At 38.3% G+C, this 19,997-nt stretch overlaps 2 protein-coding genes and 1 non-coding gene across 3 annotated transcripts in view; 1 reads left to right on the top strand and 2 right to left on the bottom strand.

Moving 5' to 3' along the window:
• Nucleotides 1-9,265, bottom strand: part of ZW10 (zw10 kinetochore protein) — a 43,140-nt gene extending 33,875 nt beyond the window's left edge. Inside the window, exons 1-5 of the mRNA XM_077112892.1 lie at nucleotides 9,052-9,265; nucleotides 7,009-7,143; nucleotides 2,209-2,310; nucleotides 1,931-2,008; nucleotides 1,618-1,777 (exon numbers count right to left, since the gene is read on the bottom strand). Of these exons, the coding sequence (XP_076969007.1) occupies nucleotides 1,618-1,777; nucleotides 1,931-2,008; nucleotides 2,209-2,310; nucleotides 7,009-7,143; nucleotides 9,052-9,156 (580 nt within the window). The 5' untranslated portion in view covers nucleotides 9,157-9,265. The remainder of the gene's footprint in view (nucleotides 1-1,617; nucleotides 1,778-1,930; nucleotides 2,009-2,208; nucleotides 2,311-7,008; nucleotides 7,144-9,051) is intronic.
• Nucleotides 9,266-15,164: 5,899 nt separating this feature from the next.
• CLDN25 (claudin 25) lies at nucleotides 15,165-15,870 on the top strand. The gene is given in 6 exon segments (XM_077114695.1): nucleotides 15,165-15,210; nucleotides 15,213-15,308; nucleotides 15,311-15,331; nucleotides 15,334-15,396; nucleotides 15,399-15,548; nucleotides 15,551-15,870. Coding segments are annotated over 6 exon segments (696 nt in total).
• Nucleotides 15,871-18,378: 2,508 nt separating this feature from the next.
• TRNAD-GUC (transfer RNA aspartic acid (anticodon GUC)) lies at nucleotides 18,379-18,449 on the bottom strand. The gene has a single exon. It is a non-coding gene; the product is annotated as a tRNA-Asp (tRNA).
• Nucleotides 18,450-19,997: the final 1,548 nt, after the last annotated feature.

Here is a 19,997-nt window from a genome sequence, read left to right as displayed (position 1 = left end):
TTTCTAGAACATTTGCATCACTCCAGAAAAAGAAAAATAAAAAATAAAAAATTCATACATACCATACTCCTTACCCCTCCCTCTTACTGGCCACTAGTATTTCAATTTACCCGATTTTTTTACCCCTATCCCCCCCCCATTATTTTTTAAATTTTTTATTCTTATTTTTTTACTCATCTGTCCATACCATGGATAAAAGGAGCACCACACAAGAGTTCCACAATCACATTGTAAAAATTTTATAGTTATAAAATCGCCTTCAAGAATCAAGGCTACTGGAACATAGTTCAAGAGTTTCAGATGCTTTCCTTCAGACACTCTAATACACCATAAACTAAAAAAGGGAAATGTATATAATGTATAAGAACAACCTCTTAACTCTGTGTGAAATTTCTCAGCCATTGAAACTTGGTCTCATTTCTCTCTTCCCCTTTTTGGTTAAGGTTTTTTCAATCCCTTGACGTCAGGTCCCAGCTCATCCCAGGAGTCCCATCCCACGTTGCCAGAGAGCTTTACACCCCTGGGAGTCATGTCCCACATAAGGAGGAGGGCAGTGAGTTTACCTACCAAGGTGGCATATAGAAGGAGGACACCTCTGAGCGACAAAAGAGGTTCCCTGGGGGTGACTCTCAGGCATAATTATAAGTAGGCTTAGCTTCTCCTTTGCAGGAATAAGTTTCATAAGGGCAACCCCAAGATCGAGGGCTCAGCCTATTGAATTTGTTGTCTCTCTTCTATGTTCTTTAGTTCCAAGTAATAAGAATAGACTGCCAAACAAGTTTAACAGGTAGGGCACACTATAAGAAAGAACCTAACACGCTTGCCACCTTTTCTCTCTCTCCCTCACTTTCTCTTAATCTTACAGTCTTCCTAGGAATAGAAACTAAAATTTTCTAGATTACTTCCTTTAAAATAGGCCAAAATGAATATAGAAAAGCAGGGATGGGAAGACTGTGACGTTTCCCCTGAAATAGGCTAAATTTCAGGGTTCAATGTTGAAAAATGTACCAGGTTTAATAGCATGTCCTTTACATATACCCTCTGAGGTTTCACTCTCAATGCAGACAAGACATCAAAGGGGGCTCACACCCAGAGGCAGGCAGAGAGGCTGAGAGTCAAGGAGCATAAATCAAATCAAGGTCCATAGTAATCCTATTTCGTCAACTTGCAAAACAACTTCTCTCCCAAGATTTCATTACCATTTCATTTCCAAGGACTGAAATTGAATTAAACCTCTCCTCTTCCCAGAGGCCCAATGACCCAACTTCTTTCCTCAGCAGAAGAGAGAATGACCAAACAGTTTCTTTAAGCTTTCTAGCCAAGATAAACTGTTGAGATTAGGCCCCATGGAAATGAATAAACCCTAAAATGCAGTGGAAAATTTCAGTGTGGCTTTAGATTGCTACCGACTACTCTACCACACCTTCTCCACATAAACAATGTTATAACATAAAAGGAAGTATGGTGAGGGCATTTTGTGGACCCAGAATAATATAAACTTGGGAGATTTAGAAATGAAATCTTCTCATTTACCAACATAAAATATTTAGAATATATTCAGAAGCCAAACTGGATCAGGCAGATTAAGCAAAGCAGTCCACCTGAGGTCAGCAGCACCTTTTGATGGTGGGAACTTCCACACAATCAGTTTCTGCCACTCGTCTCCAAGGTGATAAAGTATGTTCTGTTTCTGTATTGTGAGCTCCATGCTTAGAGATTTCAACATTTTTAAATCAAAGCATTTTCTGGATTTTAGTAACTTCAAGCATTTCTGTGCCTAGTAAAGAAATGGAATCACTGTTAAAACAGTCAATCTGGACTCAGGGCAATTACAATATATTTATATAATGATCATCAACACATGAACACAAAATTTACTAAAAGCAAAAACAGTACTAATTGTTCATGTTTTAGGAAAAGCATTTAGTACCTCTTCCAGACGCTGAGCAGCAGTGACATATTTCTTCTCTGCTAATGCACAATTATACTCTTCAATAGCAGCAGAAAACTAAAAAGATAAGTATAAGCTATTAGGTATTTTTATTTTATACATTCTGTTATTTCAAATCTGGGCTGTGTGGTTGTTTTTAAATTATGAAAAAACAATATATAGTAAGGAAGACTATACTTGGAATAATGGAACCAGTTAGAAAAAAAGAATAACTTCCTCAACACCAAAACACTAAAATTTGAGTTGCGTTTACTGACCTCTTGTAGTTGTTTAAGCAAACTCAGGACTATGGAATCTCTTTCCAATTGCTGCTTCAATTCTGTAAATTCAGCAGTTGATACATGAAGATCCCGGCGGACCTAATTCATACATCAAAGACAAGTACTTTTAAACTATGCCATACCTAGTAAACAAGCTGTAATTAGGTCAGTATGATTCACACTGTAATTTAAATGCTGGTTAAAACTGGAATAAAACTCATAATATAGTAGGAAGAAACTTTAGAGGTCCACCTAATCCATATTTTTATACTTTGCAGGGATATCCATTACTCTTCAACATACTGTCTTCATGTCACTATTCTCATTTAAGCAGCTAACTTTCCTCAGAAAGTTCATCCTCTTGGATTACTGGATTATCCCCACTGCCAAGTGATAATTCAACTTTATTAGGAAGTTATTTTTTATGTTGAGTTAGAATCCACCTCTTCTCTGTCACATCTTTTCAGGGACTATGCGCCATCATTTATTTCCTCTCTCATATATTTAACTTCTCCCTAACTCATTCATTCATAAAACAAATACTGACTAAAACTACTAGCACATGGCTTCCCCCATCAACATTTAAATACATTAAAATTTCCCCCATCTTTAAAAAAAAAACCCAACTTGTTCACCTCAGCAGCCAATTTCTCAGCACAAACCTATTTCCCTCCTGCCCCTCATGAAAAAAAAAAGCTTCTTTAAAGGATGATCCATTCTCACTGTCTTTACTTTCTCACCACTCATTCACTCTAGAACTTATTGTAATCTGTTTTCTAGCCCCAACATTCCACCAAAACTGTTCTTGCCAAAAATATCATTCAACTACTTGTTGCTAAATCCAAAGATTACATTATCAGTATTTAACTATTTAACAATATAGTACACTGTTCAACTTTCCTTCCTTCTGAAACATTCTTTCCCTTAGTTCTATGATACAAGCCCTACTAATTTTCATCCTAGATCTTTGGCCATTTCTTTTTACCTTCTTTTGGATGCTTCATTTTCCATCTGACCACTCCATACACATTGATATTTCATTCTCCCTGGTTTTCTTCTTATTCTGCAACAGTTGTTCTCAATCAGGGGCAATTCTGTCCCACGCCACTCCAGGGACACTTGGCATAAATGAGGGGGTTTACTAGTATCTAATGGGTAGAAGCCAGGGACACTGCTAAAAATCCTAAAATGCAAAGGAAAACCCTCACAAAGAATTATCCAGCACAAAGTATCAACACTGCCAAGGCTGAAAATCTGATCCATTACTCTTTCTGAGCAATTTAATCCATCGCCATGTCTTCAATTTCCAAGTGCTGCTATCTCATGTTCACATCAGTTCCCTAATGTTCAAACATGTATATGGATGCAATGGTGTGCATACTGTCCACTAAAATCCATTCTCCCTTTCTTCCATAGTAATGGTACATGGCTACCCATCTAGACTACATTTTCCAACCTCCCTTACACCTGGTTGCATCCATATGTCTAAGATCTCAAGAATGAGATGTGAGTAGAAGTGATGTACACCATTTTCAAGTATGGGTCTTAAGAAAATAGATGTACCTCCTCCATGCTCTTTGCCCTTAACCTCCAGCTATAACCAGACATGGGAAAAGGCTAGCTTCAACCCTAGAGAAGTGCTTCTCAAATTTTAATGTACATACTTATCACTTGGCAAATTCTGATAAAATACAGATTTTATTTCAGTAGGTTTGGATGGGGCCTGAAACTCTGCATTTCTAACAAGCTATCAGATATTGCTAATGCCACTACTCTACAGACTGTTGGGAGAAAGTTTTCTAAAAGGTCTCTCACATTTCTACACTACCTTGCAAGTGAGGCACTATCTTATGTTCTCAACTTCTTCTCTTACTTCCCTCCCTCCTTCCTTCATTCCTTCATTTTAACAACTCTAGCCTTCATCTTAATATAATCCAATTGCCTGCGTAACACCATTTAGATATTCCACAGGCAACTCAAATTTAAACTCCTTATTTTCCCCACAAAAACCCGCTACTTCTCTCAATCCTTTATTTCAGTGAATGACACATAAATGACCTAATACCCAGTTATTCTTGACTCTCCCATCTTCCACTCCTATGCTGGTTTGAAAGGATTATGTACCCTAGAAAAGCCACATTTCAATTCTGATCCATCTTATGGAGACAGCCGTTTCTTTAATCTCTATTCAGCACTGCAGGTCAGAACATGATTAGATTATCTCCACTGAGAGGTAGTGCAACTAATTGTAGGTATTAACCTTTGACTAGTGGAAGATGTGACTCTACCCACTCCAGGTGGGTCTTGATTAGTTTACCCGAATCCTTTAAGAGGAAACATTTTAGAAAAAGCTTCAGAGCCAGGAGAACCACGAGAGCCAATGAAACCAGAGACCTTTGGAGAGGAAGAAGAAAAACACACTAAGGGAGCTTCTGGCAATAAGAAGCCTGGAAAGAAAGCTAGCAGACATCACCATGTTCACCATGTGCCTTTCCAGTTGAGAGAGAAACCCTGAACATCATCAGCCTTCTTGAACCAAGGTATCTATCCCTGGATGCCTTAGATTGGACATTTCTATAGCCTTGCTTTAATTTGGACATTTTCACAGCCTTAGAACCATAAACTTGCAACTTATTAAATTCCCCCCTTTAAAAGCCATTCTGTTTCTGGTATATTGCATTCCAGCAGCTTGTAAACTAGAACAACGTCCCACATCAACAAATCCCAAAGAGCCTCTTAAATATCACTAGGATTCATCTACTTTTTTCCATCCCCATTGTCAATGACTTTAGAATAGGTCACTATTCCCTCTTGCCTGGATTATTTTAACTGCCTCCTAACACTTTAAGTGCCTTCTTATTTCCCGGACTAATTTCCCTCAAGTCCTTTCTTCAAACTCCAAGCAGAATGGGATTCCTAAAATCCATATCTGATCTTCCATGGCTTGCAAAGTTCCTCAAGATAATGCCCACACTACTCAACCTGATATACAAGGTCCTTGCTTAACCTTCTGGTCTCACTTCATGTCCCTTCCCACCATACTCTCTAAATGCCAATCATATGCAATACTTGAAGCTCCCTAAAAGTAATATCTTTCTATTACTTCCATGTCTCTGCAATTCTGCCCCTATGCCTACCTAAAACTCTCTTCCTTCCCCCTTTGCCTAATTATCCATCACTTCAGATCCTGGTTTGGTATTACTTCCTACAAGATGCCCTGGATTACTTCTATTTAGTGTTGTATCATACCATTTTACTCACCTACATAAGCCCGTAAGAGACTCTTTGAAATAGTAATCTATCTTATTCAGCAACTAATGTAATTGACACTCAATAAACATACCAAATGACTGAATAAATCTTTTTATAACATCTACACATTGAATCTAATTTCCCTTCTTGAACCATAAATTTGACTCTTTCTCCAATATGGAAGGGCTTCAAACCTTGAAGGTGTTTCTTCGCATGTCTAAACACATCAGTTTCTTTCATTGTTCTGGAAATGGTACAGTGTTCAGGCCTGACCCATCCTACCTTAACCAATCGTCTGCCAAAATACAATAAGAACAGAATAAACTTTACCAGCCATAATCTGGCTGGTACATAGGTACAAAGCATAGGTACAGAGAGTTCATTATTATTCTTGCTCCAGATACTTCATTTCCAACACTACAGTTTAAGATTGCACTATCAGCTCATTAATCAAACTATTAAAATATCACTTTGGGAATATGATTTGAATTGCCAGAGTAGTAGAGTAACACATTCATTTTTATTAAACCTTCTAATCAAATTGAATAATTGGCTGCTAAATGGATTTTCTAGCTAACGAGTGGTCTCCTGACTTGTGACTCAAGTTTTACACAGAACTTTTGAAAATCCCATTTTTTTTTACTTCTCCAGTACATCACACAGGTAACAGACTAGATGTCTTTCTTTGATATTAAAGACCTTAAGAATACCTCAACTTTATAATTTCAGAAATCAATGAGCCCTGAGCAATGATTTAGAAACAGACATAGAAGCCACCTAATACCGAACTTTGTTTAAACCACTGATATCAGCTTGCTTTGTTTCAACTACCTATTTTTCCTAAAAGAAAACTGCAGGAAGAAAATCCTAGTTAAATAAGATATGTGAAATCTTTTTTTAATTATAAAAAGGATATTTCTGCTCTCAGACTGGCATCTTTCTTTTTGTGATGACAGTGTTCCAGCAAACATGGTAAAAATTTTTTAAACCCATCTGACTTTCTATAAGACTAACTCCCCTAAAGTGGCACAGTATAAGAAGGTTAAGGATCTATGACAGGAAGTAGACCAATTTTCCAGAAGAAGGCCAAAATACAAAAATGATTGTGTTGTAACATGATTATGTTAAGGCCAGCTGCAGATCTAAGAGAATTCTGGCCATTAAGAGAGCAAATATCTTTAACTAGGAGGATGAACAAAAAAGACCAAATGATTTTAATTCTAAGTTTCATCTTTTTTTATTTTATTATGAAGACAATAAAACACTGAGATTATTATTTTTTAATTATAACGTGCTATTCATATGAAAGACATTATTATTAAAACTAAAAGAAATCTTACCATAGAAAGGAGATTGTCTAAACTTCAGTTTTCTAAAATAGTTTTAAAATTGGCAGTCACCTTAAAACCATCTAGTTCAACCTCCTACATTTACCAATAAGGAAACTGAGATCCTAAAAAAATTATAAAGGACTGTGTTGTTGCAAGAGTCAGGAAGCTGGACTGCTTCCCTACAAACCTACCCAATACAAAAAACTATTCTTACCTCACTCTCTATCCTGGATTTCAGCTGGTCAATGTCCTCAGATAGCTTATCCACCTGGGTTACCAGGTCCTGTGCACTCTGCATGCTAGGAAGAAATTCATTGTATTTCTTGCTGATCATACTACACACCTCACCCTATAAGACAGAAGAATTAAAGTGACGTGAATAGGGAGTTCTGTTTGAAATATACAGCTCATATTCCATAAGGCACTTTCCACACTGGGAAAAGTTACACATATTTCTCACTTTTCCTCCAAGCCAAGAGGTTTATTTGATAAACACATTTCTCTCACCTTTAAGGTTATCCCAACATTATTAGAAGATACTGATCACCAAATCCCAACAATACCCAAGAATTATACAAAGGTTGGAAAAGAAAAGGGGTAGCAAAAAGGTCTCATACTGAATGTATCAGCTCAGATACAGCCACCAATTTTAATCCTACAACTAATAGAAAAGAAAGTAAATGGATAAATTAAGTCCATAACCTATATATCTCAAACATTATATTCATTTCTATGTTCTTGCCTATAAAATTTTAAGGCCTACTTTTTAAAACCCTAAATTGATTTGAGTTTCATCTTCTTTCACTCAACTTAATTTGATAAACTTTACATGTATTCAGTGCTTTGGAAGATACAAAAATACACGGAAATGTTAAAAAAAACAATAAATTATGCTTGCCAACAAATAAATTCCTTTTAGGTAGGAAAGATATTATACACTAATAACAAGAATAAAGGGCTGAAATGGCATTTAGTAACAGTTACAAAGACCTCCACAAGCTAACTGAGAAAGAGATCACCTCCACCTAAGAAAAATGAGATCTTTCATGCAGGAGACATTTGAAGTGGAACTTAAAAAATGGGTTGAAATACCATAGGTAAAAATGGAGAACTGGTGGTCCAGGCAAAGGGGAGCAATGGAAGCAAAATGTGGGCACTAGGAAAAAAAAAAATCAGTCTGTTGGAGCATAGAAAGTAATTTTCAATGGGCTGGAGAATGAGGTTGGTAAAGGAAACTAGTGAAAGAAAAGGTAAGTTAGGTCCAGAACACGTGGGCTTGAATGCCATGCTAAGGAATCTTAATAGTCTATCTTCTTTCCATCATATTTAGAAGTGGTGAAAAATCCTAAAGCCCCAGAGACATGGCAGTAACATGACTACTTAAAATTTAGGAAATCACTTTTGTAAAATCAAGATGTGTTAATAAGAGATACATTTTGTGCCTTTATGGTATGGTAACCAAGTTAACTCACTACAACCCAGACTTATGTGGTTACATATAATTTTAAATGAAAACTAAGATGTGGGCAAATACTGGAGGGATAACACTATCAGTACAAAGTGAAACTGTGGCAATGTGCTTTTTGTTTTTGTATCAGTCTCAAGACAGCAAGGTCCATATAAGTGCCACTCATATTTTTAAAAACACTCAGCATAGCCTTAAGAACTCGGGGATACAGCAAAGGGTTTAATAAACATATTTACAGGTTTTAATAACAAAATTTTCAGGAGAATAGCATAATCATCTAAGAACTATTACATTCATCAACACAATAGTAGAAACAGACAAAAAGGAGCGGGTGGAGGAGATAAACACTCGCAGATGTGAGGAAAGAATCCTGCGCGTATTTCTATCCTTCTCATACGCTCACTCCCCATATACCCCGCTCTGCTGGACTCTTCTGAGTTCTAGTCCTCCCCAGACCCATTCGTCACCAACCAAACCCTGTTCCCCAACAGTCCCACGGCCACTGCCTGTTCGTCTCCCCTGTCTCCCCTGTCCCAGTCCTCTTCACCTCCTGAGACCCCAATCCTTGTCTGAACTCCTATACCAATATCCCGCCTCCAACTACACATTTCTCAGCCATCCCACTCCTCATTCTCCCCACTCAGCCCCCCGACCGGAATCCCCATGGTGGGTCCCAGCAGTGTGGGACCCACCTTCCGCCTGCCCTTTGCCTCCCAGTCCTCCCTCCAGTGCCCTCACACACCGACGCCGCGTCCATCTCGGGTCGGCCAACGGCTGTCCCGCCCTCACCTTGATCTCCTCCACCCGCCGGGTCAAGCGGCTGATTCGGGTGCCCAGATCCTCCTTCTCCAGCCTTCCCGAGTGCGCCAGAACTTCCGTCACGAACGAGGACATCGCAACGAAGGATCCTAAAAGCTACCAAGGTCTCCTTCCCAGGGCCAGCGCGGCAGCGCCAGTCCCGCCCGCGGCCTGCGCGCGCGGCCTGCCGGAAAACCGAGTCCGCGGTTCCCAGACTCTCTCCACGGCTGGGGAGGGCTGCACTACCACTCCCAGCAGGCACCGCGCCACCCGCGTGGGAAATACTACGGTGTCCTGCAGTTGGTAAGCTGTGCGGAGACGCGTTTTCCATCTCTGCTTTTTTCAAATATCTTGTAGCTTCCCGCCTGTTTTTCACTGGAAAAAAAAAAAAGAAATGTTTTTATCTAATAACCGATCCTTTTTAGAGAGCGTTCAGAATGCTTCTTTATGAAACGATCTAGCCAGCGGATCCACCGAGCCCATCTGAATCTTTTTTCATTAAATTAAATGTTCATTCAGTCACTCATTGGGCTTCAGTGCCCATCAGAGCCTATATGAATAGTGCCCCCTAGCGTTGTGCTGTACCCGTTATAAATAAAAGGTTGCCTATAATTGCACTCTTTTTTATTACATAGTTGAAATTACATCTATGTTTTTTATTACATATAAATATATTATATCGATGTATATATTATCAATAAACATATTGCATCTATGTACATATGTAACCATATTATATCTAAGTAATACATTACATACTTATTTATATTACCTAGATATAAATAGCATTAGTCTTGTGTGAACTAGAACAAGATAAACTTTCATTATTTAAATGTATCCCATACTGAAAGACGTTCACAGTATACTATGTATAGTATGATTTCTTTTTTAAAAATAAATAGGTGTAGAGATGTATGCATCTAAAGATAAAGGATGTACATGCACCTAATTATGTCTCTGGGTTGTGTTTATTTTTTTTCTCTTTCCCAAGCTGTATTTTCTATTTTTCTACAATATACATGTATTGTTTTGGTAATAATTAAAATGTTATCATTCTTTTTTTTTTTAAGGCATCATGTAAAGTTTGATCTCAATTATAAGTTGACTCTAAGATCCTTGTCAATTTTAGGAGTGTGTGGGACAATCTTCTTGTCCTAGTGAGACAGGGCAGTTTCTTGCAGCAGAGTAAAGAAAGGGTAACTGAGGTTAAGAAAGCCATAACATTCTGGGAAGTACCTCTTCCTAGAAAACCAAATCAACTTTTGTTTGTTGGTTCAAAGCTTCGCTTTGAATTCTAAATGCCACCACAAATAAATACCCACTGAGAAAGATGGACCTGCAGATAAAATTCCTGAAAATTTGTACTACATATTTATTGAGCACCAATACCAAATACGTGGCAGCACTGTGCTAGGTCTGGGGATCCAAAAATCACAGGAAAATATGATAATCCCTGTCTTAGAGGTAGGTGGAGGATGGATCCAGATTCTGTTGGACATAAAGCTTAAAAGTTGCAGGAGGGTAGGGGACTCTTGAAGAAAAAGAATATAAAATAACAAACACAAAATTAGGTACAGACTTGAAAGAGATTCATGCAAATGAAGGGCCCTGAAGCTTAATGTACCTATGAGGAAGGTACAAAGGGCAGAAGAAATATTGGAAGAGGAGCACCAAGTCTCTGACTGAAATCAGAAAGGCTTCAGCAGTAAGGAGGACACTGAAGGCAGATTTAACTTTGAGGTTGAGTTTTTAGACTCTTCTTCCAGGAAATTGACGCATACATTCCGCAAATACAACCATATAAGCTCCCAGGATTTCTCTACGTGGCCAAAGAGACCGCTGGATTTAAGGTGTAGACTGTTCCTCAAGGTTAAAGAAAAAGACAAGGAAGAGCCAGATTTAGGCTAAGGAAGAAGAAGAAAGAGCACAGAGAATGGAGTGGGATTGCTGTGTGTAGACTGTCAATGCATAAAGGAAGAAATGAATACCTGAATAAATAAAAACAAGTTAATGAATGAATGGGTCCTTCACTCACTAAACTGACTTCCTTCACAATCCACACTTATGGTTTATGTCTCTCAATTCACAAATTTTCACAAATCATCAGGAAAGAACTCTGAAGAAAAGGCAAAGAAATAAGGAGTCATCTAAAGGATGACTCCTGACCTATTGTGGCTCACACCCATGGGGGCATACCTGTATCAGGAAGTAAAGTAAAGTAAACACACAGATCTATATGGGTATAGATAAACAGTATTTTCAAGGATGCATAATATTTGCTGTTGTATTGATTCATACAAGTGATGGTTGTAAAAGCAACAAAGAGAGTCTGCAATTTGAAAGAGCGTCCCATTTGCAGGAAGGGGGGATGCAGAATGGATGGGGAAGGATTATGACTAAAATAAAATTGGTGTGAATGTATACTTTCTGAGGCTGGGTGATGGGACTTGAGATTTCTTTATACCATTTGCTCTGCTTTTGTATATGTTTGAAATTTTCTGCAACAAACACAAGGGTAAAACAGCATTCCAGATGACTCTGCTTGTTTCCCTCCACCCTGATGCCATTTGATAGTCATTGGTATACCAGGCTGCTTAAATGTTGAGATATCACTCAGATAAAGTCAAGATACTTCTTTCTCTTCTCAGATGCTTCCTCCTTGCTGAATGGCCCACACCTCTGCTTTTAGTTCACAGGATACCACAGGCTATGCAGTAAGTTAAAATATGAATAGATGAATATATGGGTCAAATATCAGTATAATAAATCCAAGTGTTCTGTGTTTTGCTATAAAGACTAATTCCTATCCTCAGACCATGTCACCAGGATGCAGGAGTAAGCCAGGAGAAATCACAAGAACACAAAATGTCAAAGCCAAACCGCTTGGCTCTGGTATCAGATCTGTTGCTGATCAGCTGGGGGACTTTGCAAGTCACCCAACATGTACCTCATTGTGGTAGTGTGAAAACTAAATAGGCTGGCCCTGACAGGTGGGATCAACAATGCCATCCTGACCAAAAAGGGGAAAAGAAGTGTAACAAAGTATCAGTGGCTGAGAGAGTTCAAATAGAGTTGAGGCTACTCTGGAGGTTACTTTTATGCAAGCTTCAGTTAGACATTGCTACCTAGCATAACTTGCCAACCCCAACCAAAACCATTACAGTTAGTCTTAAAGAATACCTAGGGCATTATTTAAGCTTCTGCAAAGGTTCTATGCACTCGAGTAACTTTCCAGAAACCTGCAACCTCCAGATGGGTCCCTGAACCAGATAAGTCCTGAAACCTAGAGGGCCCAGCCTCTCCAGAACATCAGCTAGTTCCATCTCCCTACTCCATATTATTGAAAAACTTAGAATGGGCATAGCCCAAATACCCCTAAAGAGTGGGATAAAAAGCTCAAAGGTGATGGTGGAATTATACAGAGAAGGTAAGGTTTAACAAAAAAATATGATTGCTGAATCATTAAATTGATATTTCTTTTAGTCTCCAGTATCTTAGAGCAGCTAGTAGTAAAAACCTAACATTGTGTAATTGTAACCCATACAAAACTCCAAATCTGTTCTACAACTAATTGTTGCAATGCTACTCTGAAATTTTTTATTTTTTTATATGTATGTTATTTTTCACCAAAAAGAAAAAAAAGAGAAGGAAGAATATAATAGAGAAGATAGGATTCAACAAATGAATATGACTGCTTAATCAATATATTGATATTTCTTTTGGTCTCCAGTGTCTTGGAGCAGCTAGAAGAAAAAAATGAAAAATCGTGGCAATGTAACCCATACTAAACTTTAAAACCTGTTGTATAACTTGTTAAAATGTACTTGGAAATTTATTGCTTTTTTGTATATGCGTTAGTTTTCATAATTAAAAAATGTTAAAAATAAAATGATATACTAGGAAGTGTTCCTCAAAGCCAGGCATTTTGTGGGTACTTGGAAGAAAGCTTTATTTGCTTTTGTTTTTAATTCCCCTGATAGGGATTTCCTTTAAAATTTGTCATAGCGGATACTGCTGTGGTCTTACTGTAGCCTTGTCATGGGGAATACAAATTTTGGAACGTCTATTAATCATTGATATCTCGTGACAGACGTGAAATTATTTTCAAAGAATTTCCAAATCTGAATCTGTCTACTTTTCTTTAAGAGATCTTTTGGGGCTCCTCTTCAGTTTTATATATATACATATGCGTATATATATATATATATATATATATATATTTTTTTTTTTTTTTATGTGGGCAGTCACCGGGAATCGAAGGCAAGTCTCCCACATGTCAGGTGAGAATTCTGCCTGCTGAGCCACAGTGGCCCCAGTTTTATAAATATTTTTAAGCTCTTCAATTTCATAAGAAAAGATGGCTGAAAGTTAAATACATAGCTCTGACTCCAAAATATAATTCTAAAATCACTGCTATAAGTATATCAAACCTCAGAAGAAAAATAATATACTTTGATATCACTTCCTGAAACTTTCTAAATAATCCATATATTCTAAATTGCATCTCTAAAATGTGTCTGTGGGTTCACCAGACCATCACAAATAATGCCTATACCATATAATAATAATGCCCTTGGGGGACTGGGTCTTCTGATTAAATTGACACTGTTAATGGATGTTCTAAGGAAAGCCCTGTGGAAATCACTTGTTTATTCCAAAGATATTTCTGAAAAATCACTACTTAGTTCATAAAATAGTAGCCACTTTATAGTGTTACACAGAAGTTTATTATCTTAATATCAGTAATAGAAGTCTGCTGAGCAACTGCTTGGGTTTTTCTCTTATAAACGCTGTGAGTTGTCTCATTTCACTTGTTGCTGTAAAGCTTAAAGCCAAATTTGTACTCTCCGCTTAGAAATTATTTTGGTAATACTTTTTAAAATTGATCTCATTACTCTCTCCATTTTATGTCCCTTGTATTTGTTTTCCCTTTGTTTTATTCTTCCCAAATATTTATGTTAATTATTGAAACCCGTGTATATTTGTAGCTGCTTTACATTTTGGGGGGGATAAAATAGAATATTAGTATCTTTTTAAAAAATTTGATAGGGATGAAATAACCAAAATTTGGCATTTAGCAGCACTCAGTAAATACACGTATTTCCCCAGCAGCCTTAAGCTGGAATGGAAGCTTGCGTGATTACTGTCTATTTAGAGTTGCTGTGCTAGCAGCAACAGGGGCCTGGAAGGAAGCACGTCCCTCCTGGAACATTCTGGGCCTGGGTCCTTGAGTTGGGGAAGTTTTTATTTAGAAAAAAATAATATTTGTGTTTTTCTACTGTCTACAAAAATATCAAATGATAATTAAGGAAAAATGTAAAATACCAAAATAAGCATAAATGAAGAAATGAAAACTACCCATAAACTCACCACCAGAAGCCACAGTTAACATTTTGTCATTCATGCTATACATATATTTATGAACATGAAATTGTACTCTATATACTCTATATATCGGATGTTTAGTCACCTGCTTTTCTCACTGATAACTACATCAAAAACATTTCTCATGCCATTAAAATTTCTTCTACAACATCACTTTAAAATGGCTGTCTGGTATGAATGAAAATTTAGCAATGATTAACATTATTTCAGTGGGCATGTTCATAAATCTTTGTGCATGTTCACATTAAATCAGGATAAATTCCTGAAGGAAGGATACTAAGTCAAAGTATGTATATACTTAAAAGTATGAAACATGTGATCCTACTGTCCCCCAGAAAGATTATATCAGTGAATATTCCCAAGGCCATCAGTCTTGGCAATTTCAGAGCTGGAGAATGCTTTTAACTCTAAGTATATCAATTTATTTATCAGAGATATGTTGACTGATGGCTTATTGAATGGTTTGTTGCCTCTCATGGGACTCTACCCCCCACCCTACTCTCAGAATCCACACCCACATCCAATCCTCGGCACACTGCTGAACCCAAACATTGCCAAGTCCCTGGCATCTGCCTCAGCTGCCACCTGGAAAACTGAAACAGGAACCTTCTCCAAATGTGAAAGAGCTTTCCCTCAAGCCTCCCGTAAGTGCTCCCTGCTCACCCGCCGCTAAGCCACCCAGTCTTTCATTGCTTACTGTCTCTGTGGAGGGATCAATTATGGCCTGGAGTTTGTGTGGGAGAATCTATCTCTGGGGACTGCTCCTCTCCTGCTTGGTTAGGTCTGTTCCCGGGTCACTACCATCCTGCCCAAGTGGAAGACTCTCAGTCTGGAACTGAATGAAATGGAGACCTGGATCGTGGGGCTTGGAAGGTCTGCATGAATCATAGGACATTGCCACTGTATGTGAGGCTTTTGAGTCCTTTTTGTCTCTGCCCCAGGAGGTACAGGTAACAGGATCTTCATGATAATCTTCCATGGGCTGGGACTATTGGGACTTCTGCTCTCTGGCTTTGGGTCGGAATACTTCCAGTTTCACAGGAGCAGATGGGTATTCAAGAGGTGGCTTTGCCTGCTACGAGGGACTTTAGAGGTATCAACCTCAGCACTAAGCTCTTTCCAGTCTTCTGGGTGGCCCATGTCACACTCCAAGACTTTTGGGACAACAGCATCATTGAAATTGTGCCTTGGTGGCAGTTTGGAGATGCCCTCTTCCTTGGCTGGGCTCCTGGTATTTTCCTGGCCCTTGGTGGGCTACTCCTCAAATTTTCAACCCGCCTGGGAAAAGATGTGACTTTTCCCAGGATGACCGATCCCATAGTCCTGCCATACCATGCTCCAGCAGAGTCAGATGACTCCTTCCATCTAACACAGAAACCCAGGAGCCTGATAACTAGGGCTGGCCTCTGCCAGTCTCGGGAATAAGGAAGGCCAATAGAATCTTTCACTTCCTTGCCACTTATCATTCTATATTTGTTTGCCTCATTTTGGGAGTGGTGATTACCCTTCCAATTATTTAGGATTTGACTGTCGTGGACTCTGTTGATATGGTGATCCTAAATTCAGACTGAAAAATCAGGTCACAGTGTCTAACAAAGATGTTTTTCTGATTGGAGGTTTTATTTATCTATAAATGCTTCCTAATACTAATAATATACTTGATCCTTTTATTCCTAGAAATATATTTTACCAGATTGCATTTGTCATTGAAAGTGTAATGTGAGTAGCTGCTGTGTGTGTTGACAGAACTGGGAGGAGCTGTTTTGGCAAATAGAAATGAATTATTGGACCAGAACAGCATCTTATCGAAGTTCAGAGTAGGAACCTTCTTTCCACCCATTTTCCACCTCAGATGCACAATTTGACTCAGAGCTGCACAATATGCCTTTGTTGTTTTGTAGATTCTTAATATCCTAAAGAGGAGACACATTCTTGTTTCTGCTATGTTGTGAAGCTATGAGTGGTCTGCTCATAGCTGCTTCACCAGCCTGAAGGCAAGAGATAGTGTCACTGTGAGGTATAGAATGACCAACCATTCCGGTTTGCCTGGGACTGAGGGGTACACACCTGGGTATTAGAACATTCAGTACTGATATTAGGAACATACCAGGCAAACTGGGGTGAATGGGTCCCCTTGCAATGATTGTGCCTGAGAACTGCCCAATGCGGGCATGTATGTGGAGAAAATTATCAGTTCTTCAGAACTGTCTTTTACCATGTGCAAAATCATAATATAAACACCTTAAATTTTTAATCCAAATGTCAGCAGACCTATCCAGGCTGTCACTGCAAATAAAGTCCCTTTCATAACAATAACGCATGTTCTTTTCTTGCCCAACCACACCAGCAGGTCCTCCATCTGACCAACCCACCCCAGGTTTTCGTTGGTCATTTCTGTGTGTCCTCAAGGAGGTGCCTCTTGTTTGCTCATAAAACCTCCATCAGCTGCAATATACTCTGTTCCTTTCATCATCACCTGTCTCCCAACCGTTTAATCAGCTGAAGGACAGTTACCATTGACCCTGACAATTCCCACAGGAAAACAGCTAACGAAGGCTAACAGCTCCCAATATCCCCAGATCATCTGGTCACTGCTCTGAGTTTAGAGGCAGGTTGCGTTCCTTGTGGAACCTGGGGTGTCTTCTCTCTCCCCAAGGCTGGTGTTGAGTTCTGTTGACAGCTCTGTTGGTGCTTAGAGCCCCTCAGTGTCTTTCACTTCTTGATAATATAGCTCTAACCTCTTCGAACAGCCACATCTCAAGCAAGAAAACATACACATCTCCACAAGGTAAGCAAGCTTGCCAGCATAGATCAGTCCAAATCCCTCCTTAGAAAAGTTACATTTCTCTGAGGAAACTGAGTCTGGAGAGATGCAATCAGCAACTTTTACCTTCTCATCCAGAGCAGGATTCTCGAGGAGTCAGTTTCTCCAGAAAGCTCCTTTTCCTTTTGTGGACTACAATTTACACACACAAATCCAGATGGCCTTTAGGTAACTACACTTCTGTGTAAAAATGAACAGTTTGCAACAAAGTTCATTCTGGACTTCTCTATTTTGTTTTTTCAAGTTTACAGGACAGTTGCAAATATGAAACAAACCAATACGGAGAACTCCAATATAACCCCTAGCCAGAGACCCAGAGCCACCAACTTCTAACATTTTGCCATATTTGATCTATCATTCTCTCTCTCTGCCTCTTTCTTTCCTAAACATTTGAGAATAAGTTGCAATAATCATGTCCCTTGAACAGATAATACTTTCATATGTTTCCTAAGAACAAGGATATCCACTTACATAATAACATTAAATACACTTATCAAGTTCAAACAGTTTAACATTATTGATATAAAGTATACAATCAATATTCCATCCCAATAATGTTCGTTAGGGCATTTTTTATTCCATTATTAAATCCAGTCCAGATTATGGATTGCATTTAATTGTCATTGTCTCTTTAGTTTCTTTCTGATTTTTTTTAATTGTGGAATTATGTACAATATAAAATTTGCTATCTGAACCACACTCAAGCATGCAATTCAGAGGGATTAATCACATTCACAATGTTGTACTGCCCTCATCGCCATCCATCATCTAGAACAAAAATCATGAACCCATCATACATCAGCTCCCCATTTCCCTCCATCCCTCACACCTGGTAACCTATTCTCTACTTTCTGTCTCTATGAATTTGCATATAAGGTATTTTACTCACATGCAATCATACTTAAGTGGAATCTGTCCTTTTGTGTCCAACTGATTTCACTCAATATGAGGTCTTCAAGTTTCTTCCATGTTGTAGCATGTTATCAGAACTTCATTTTTTTTTATGTTGTATGAAGGGAACAGATTTCATTATCGTTCCATGTGAGTGTCCCGTTATTGCAGCACCGTTTGTTGAATTTTTGTTTGTTTGTTTGTTTTTTTGGGGGGAGTGCATGGGCCAGGAATCGAACCTGGGTCTCCTGCGTGACAGGCGAGAATTCTACCACTGAACTACCCTTGCATCCCCCAATTTCATTCATTTTTATGGCTGAATAATATTCCATTGTATGTATACACCACATTTTGTTTATCCATTTTTCCACTGATGGACACTTGGGTTGCTTTTGACTTTGGGCTGTTGTAAATAATACTTTTATGAATGTTGGAATGTTGGTGTTTTACTTTGCTAAAGTTGCTAAAATGCAGAATATCAGAAATGGACTGACTTCTAACAATAGGGATGAATTAGCTTACAAGTTTACAGTTCTAAGGACATAAAAATGTCCAAAGTAGGACATCTAAGGACAATCCCTCTCTCTGAAGACCTGCTACCAATGAGCTTGGATTTCTCTCAGAAAGCAAGGCACGTGGCAATGTCTACTTGTCTTTCTCTCCCAGGTTTTGTTGTTTCCAGCTTCTAGATTCAGTGGCTTCCTCTCTGAGTTTCTGCATACTTCTGTCTTTTAGCTTCTCTCTTAGCTTCTCTGGGTGACCTTCTCTGTAAATTTCTCTGGGGCACTTTTCTGTGCCTTCTTTTATCCTCTTAAGGACTCCAGTAAGAGGTTTAAGACCCACCTTGAATGGAGTGCGTCACATCTCAGTTGAAAGAACCTAATCAAAATTCCCATCTACCATAGGTCTACACCTACAGGAGTGGATTTTAAAAACAAGATCTTTTCTGGGGCACATACAGTTTCAAACCATCACTGTTGGTATACAAGTACAATCTGAGAATCTGCTTTCAATTATTTGGGATTTGCTGAATCATATGGTAGTTCTATATTTAACTTTTTGAGGAACCACCAAACTGTTTTCCACAGTGGATACATCATTTTACATTGCCACCAACAATGTATGAAGATTCCTATTTCTCCACATCTTCACCAGCACTTGTTATTTTGTTTGTTTATTTGAACAGCCATTCTAGTGAGTGAGATGGTATCTCACTGCTGTTTTGATTTGTATTTCCCTGGTGGCTGATGATCATTGAGCAGCTTTTCATGTGCTTATTGGCCATGTATATCTTCACTGGAGAAGTATCTATTCAATCCCTTTGCCCATTTTCTAATTGGGCTGTCTGCCTTTTTGTTGTTGAACTGTAGTTCTTTGTATATTCTGGATATTAACCCCTTATAAGATATATTTTCCACATATTTTCTCCTATTGTCTTTGTTGTCTTTTCTTGATAATATCCTCTGGTGTGCAAAAGATTTAAATTTTGATTAAGTTCCATTTATTTATTTTTTTCTTTTGTTGCTTGTGCTTTTCATGTAAAGTCTAAGAATCCATTGCTGAATACAAGGTTCTGAAGATATTTTTCTACATTTCCTTTTAAGAGTTTTTTAGTTTTAGCTCTTACATTTAGGTTACTGACATATTTTGAATTAATTTCTATATGTGGTGTGAGGTAGGGGTTTACTTTCATTCTTTTGCACTGTTTGTTGAAGATACTATTCTTTATCCATTAGTGAACTTGACACTCTTGTCAAAATGTCTGTTGGCGATAGATATTTCTTCTGAACCCTCAGTTCATAATTCCATTAGTCTATATGCCTTTCCTTATGCAAAT

Source organism: Tamandua tetradactyla, chromosome 8 (genome assembly GCF_023851605.1).
Source record: "Tamandua tetradactyla isolate mTamTet1 chromosome 8, mTamTet1.pri, whole genome shotgun sequence".
Lineage (NCBI taxonomy): Eukaryota > Metazoa > Chordata > Mammalia > Pilosa > Myrmecophagidae > Tamandua > Tamandua tetradactyla.
This window is presented reverse-complemented; position numbering and strand designations above follow the sequence as displayed.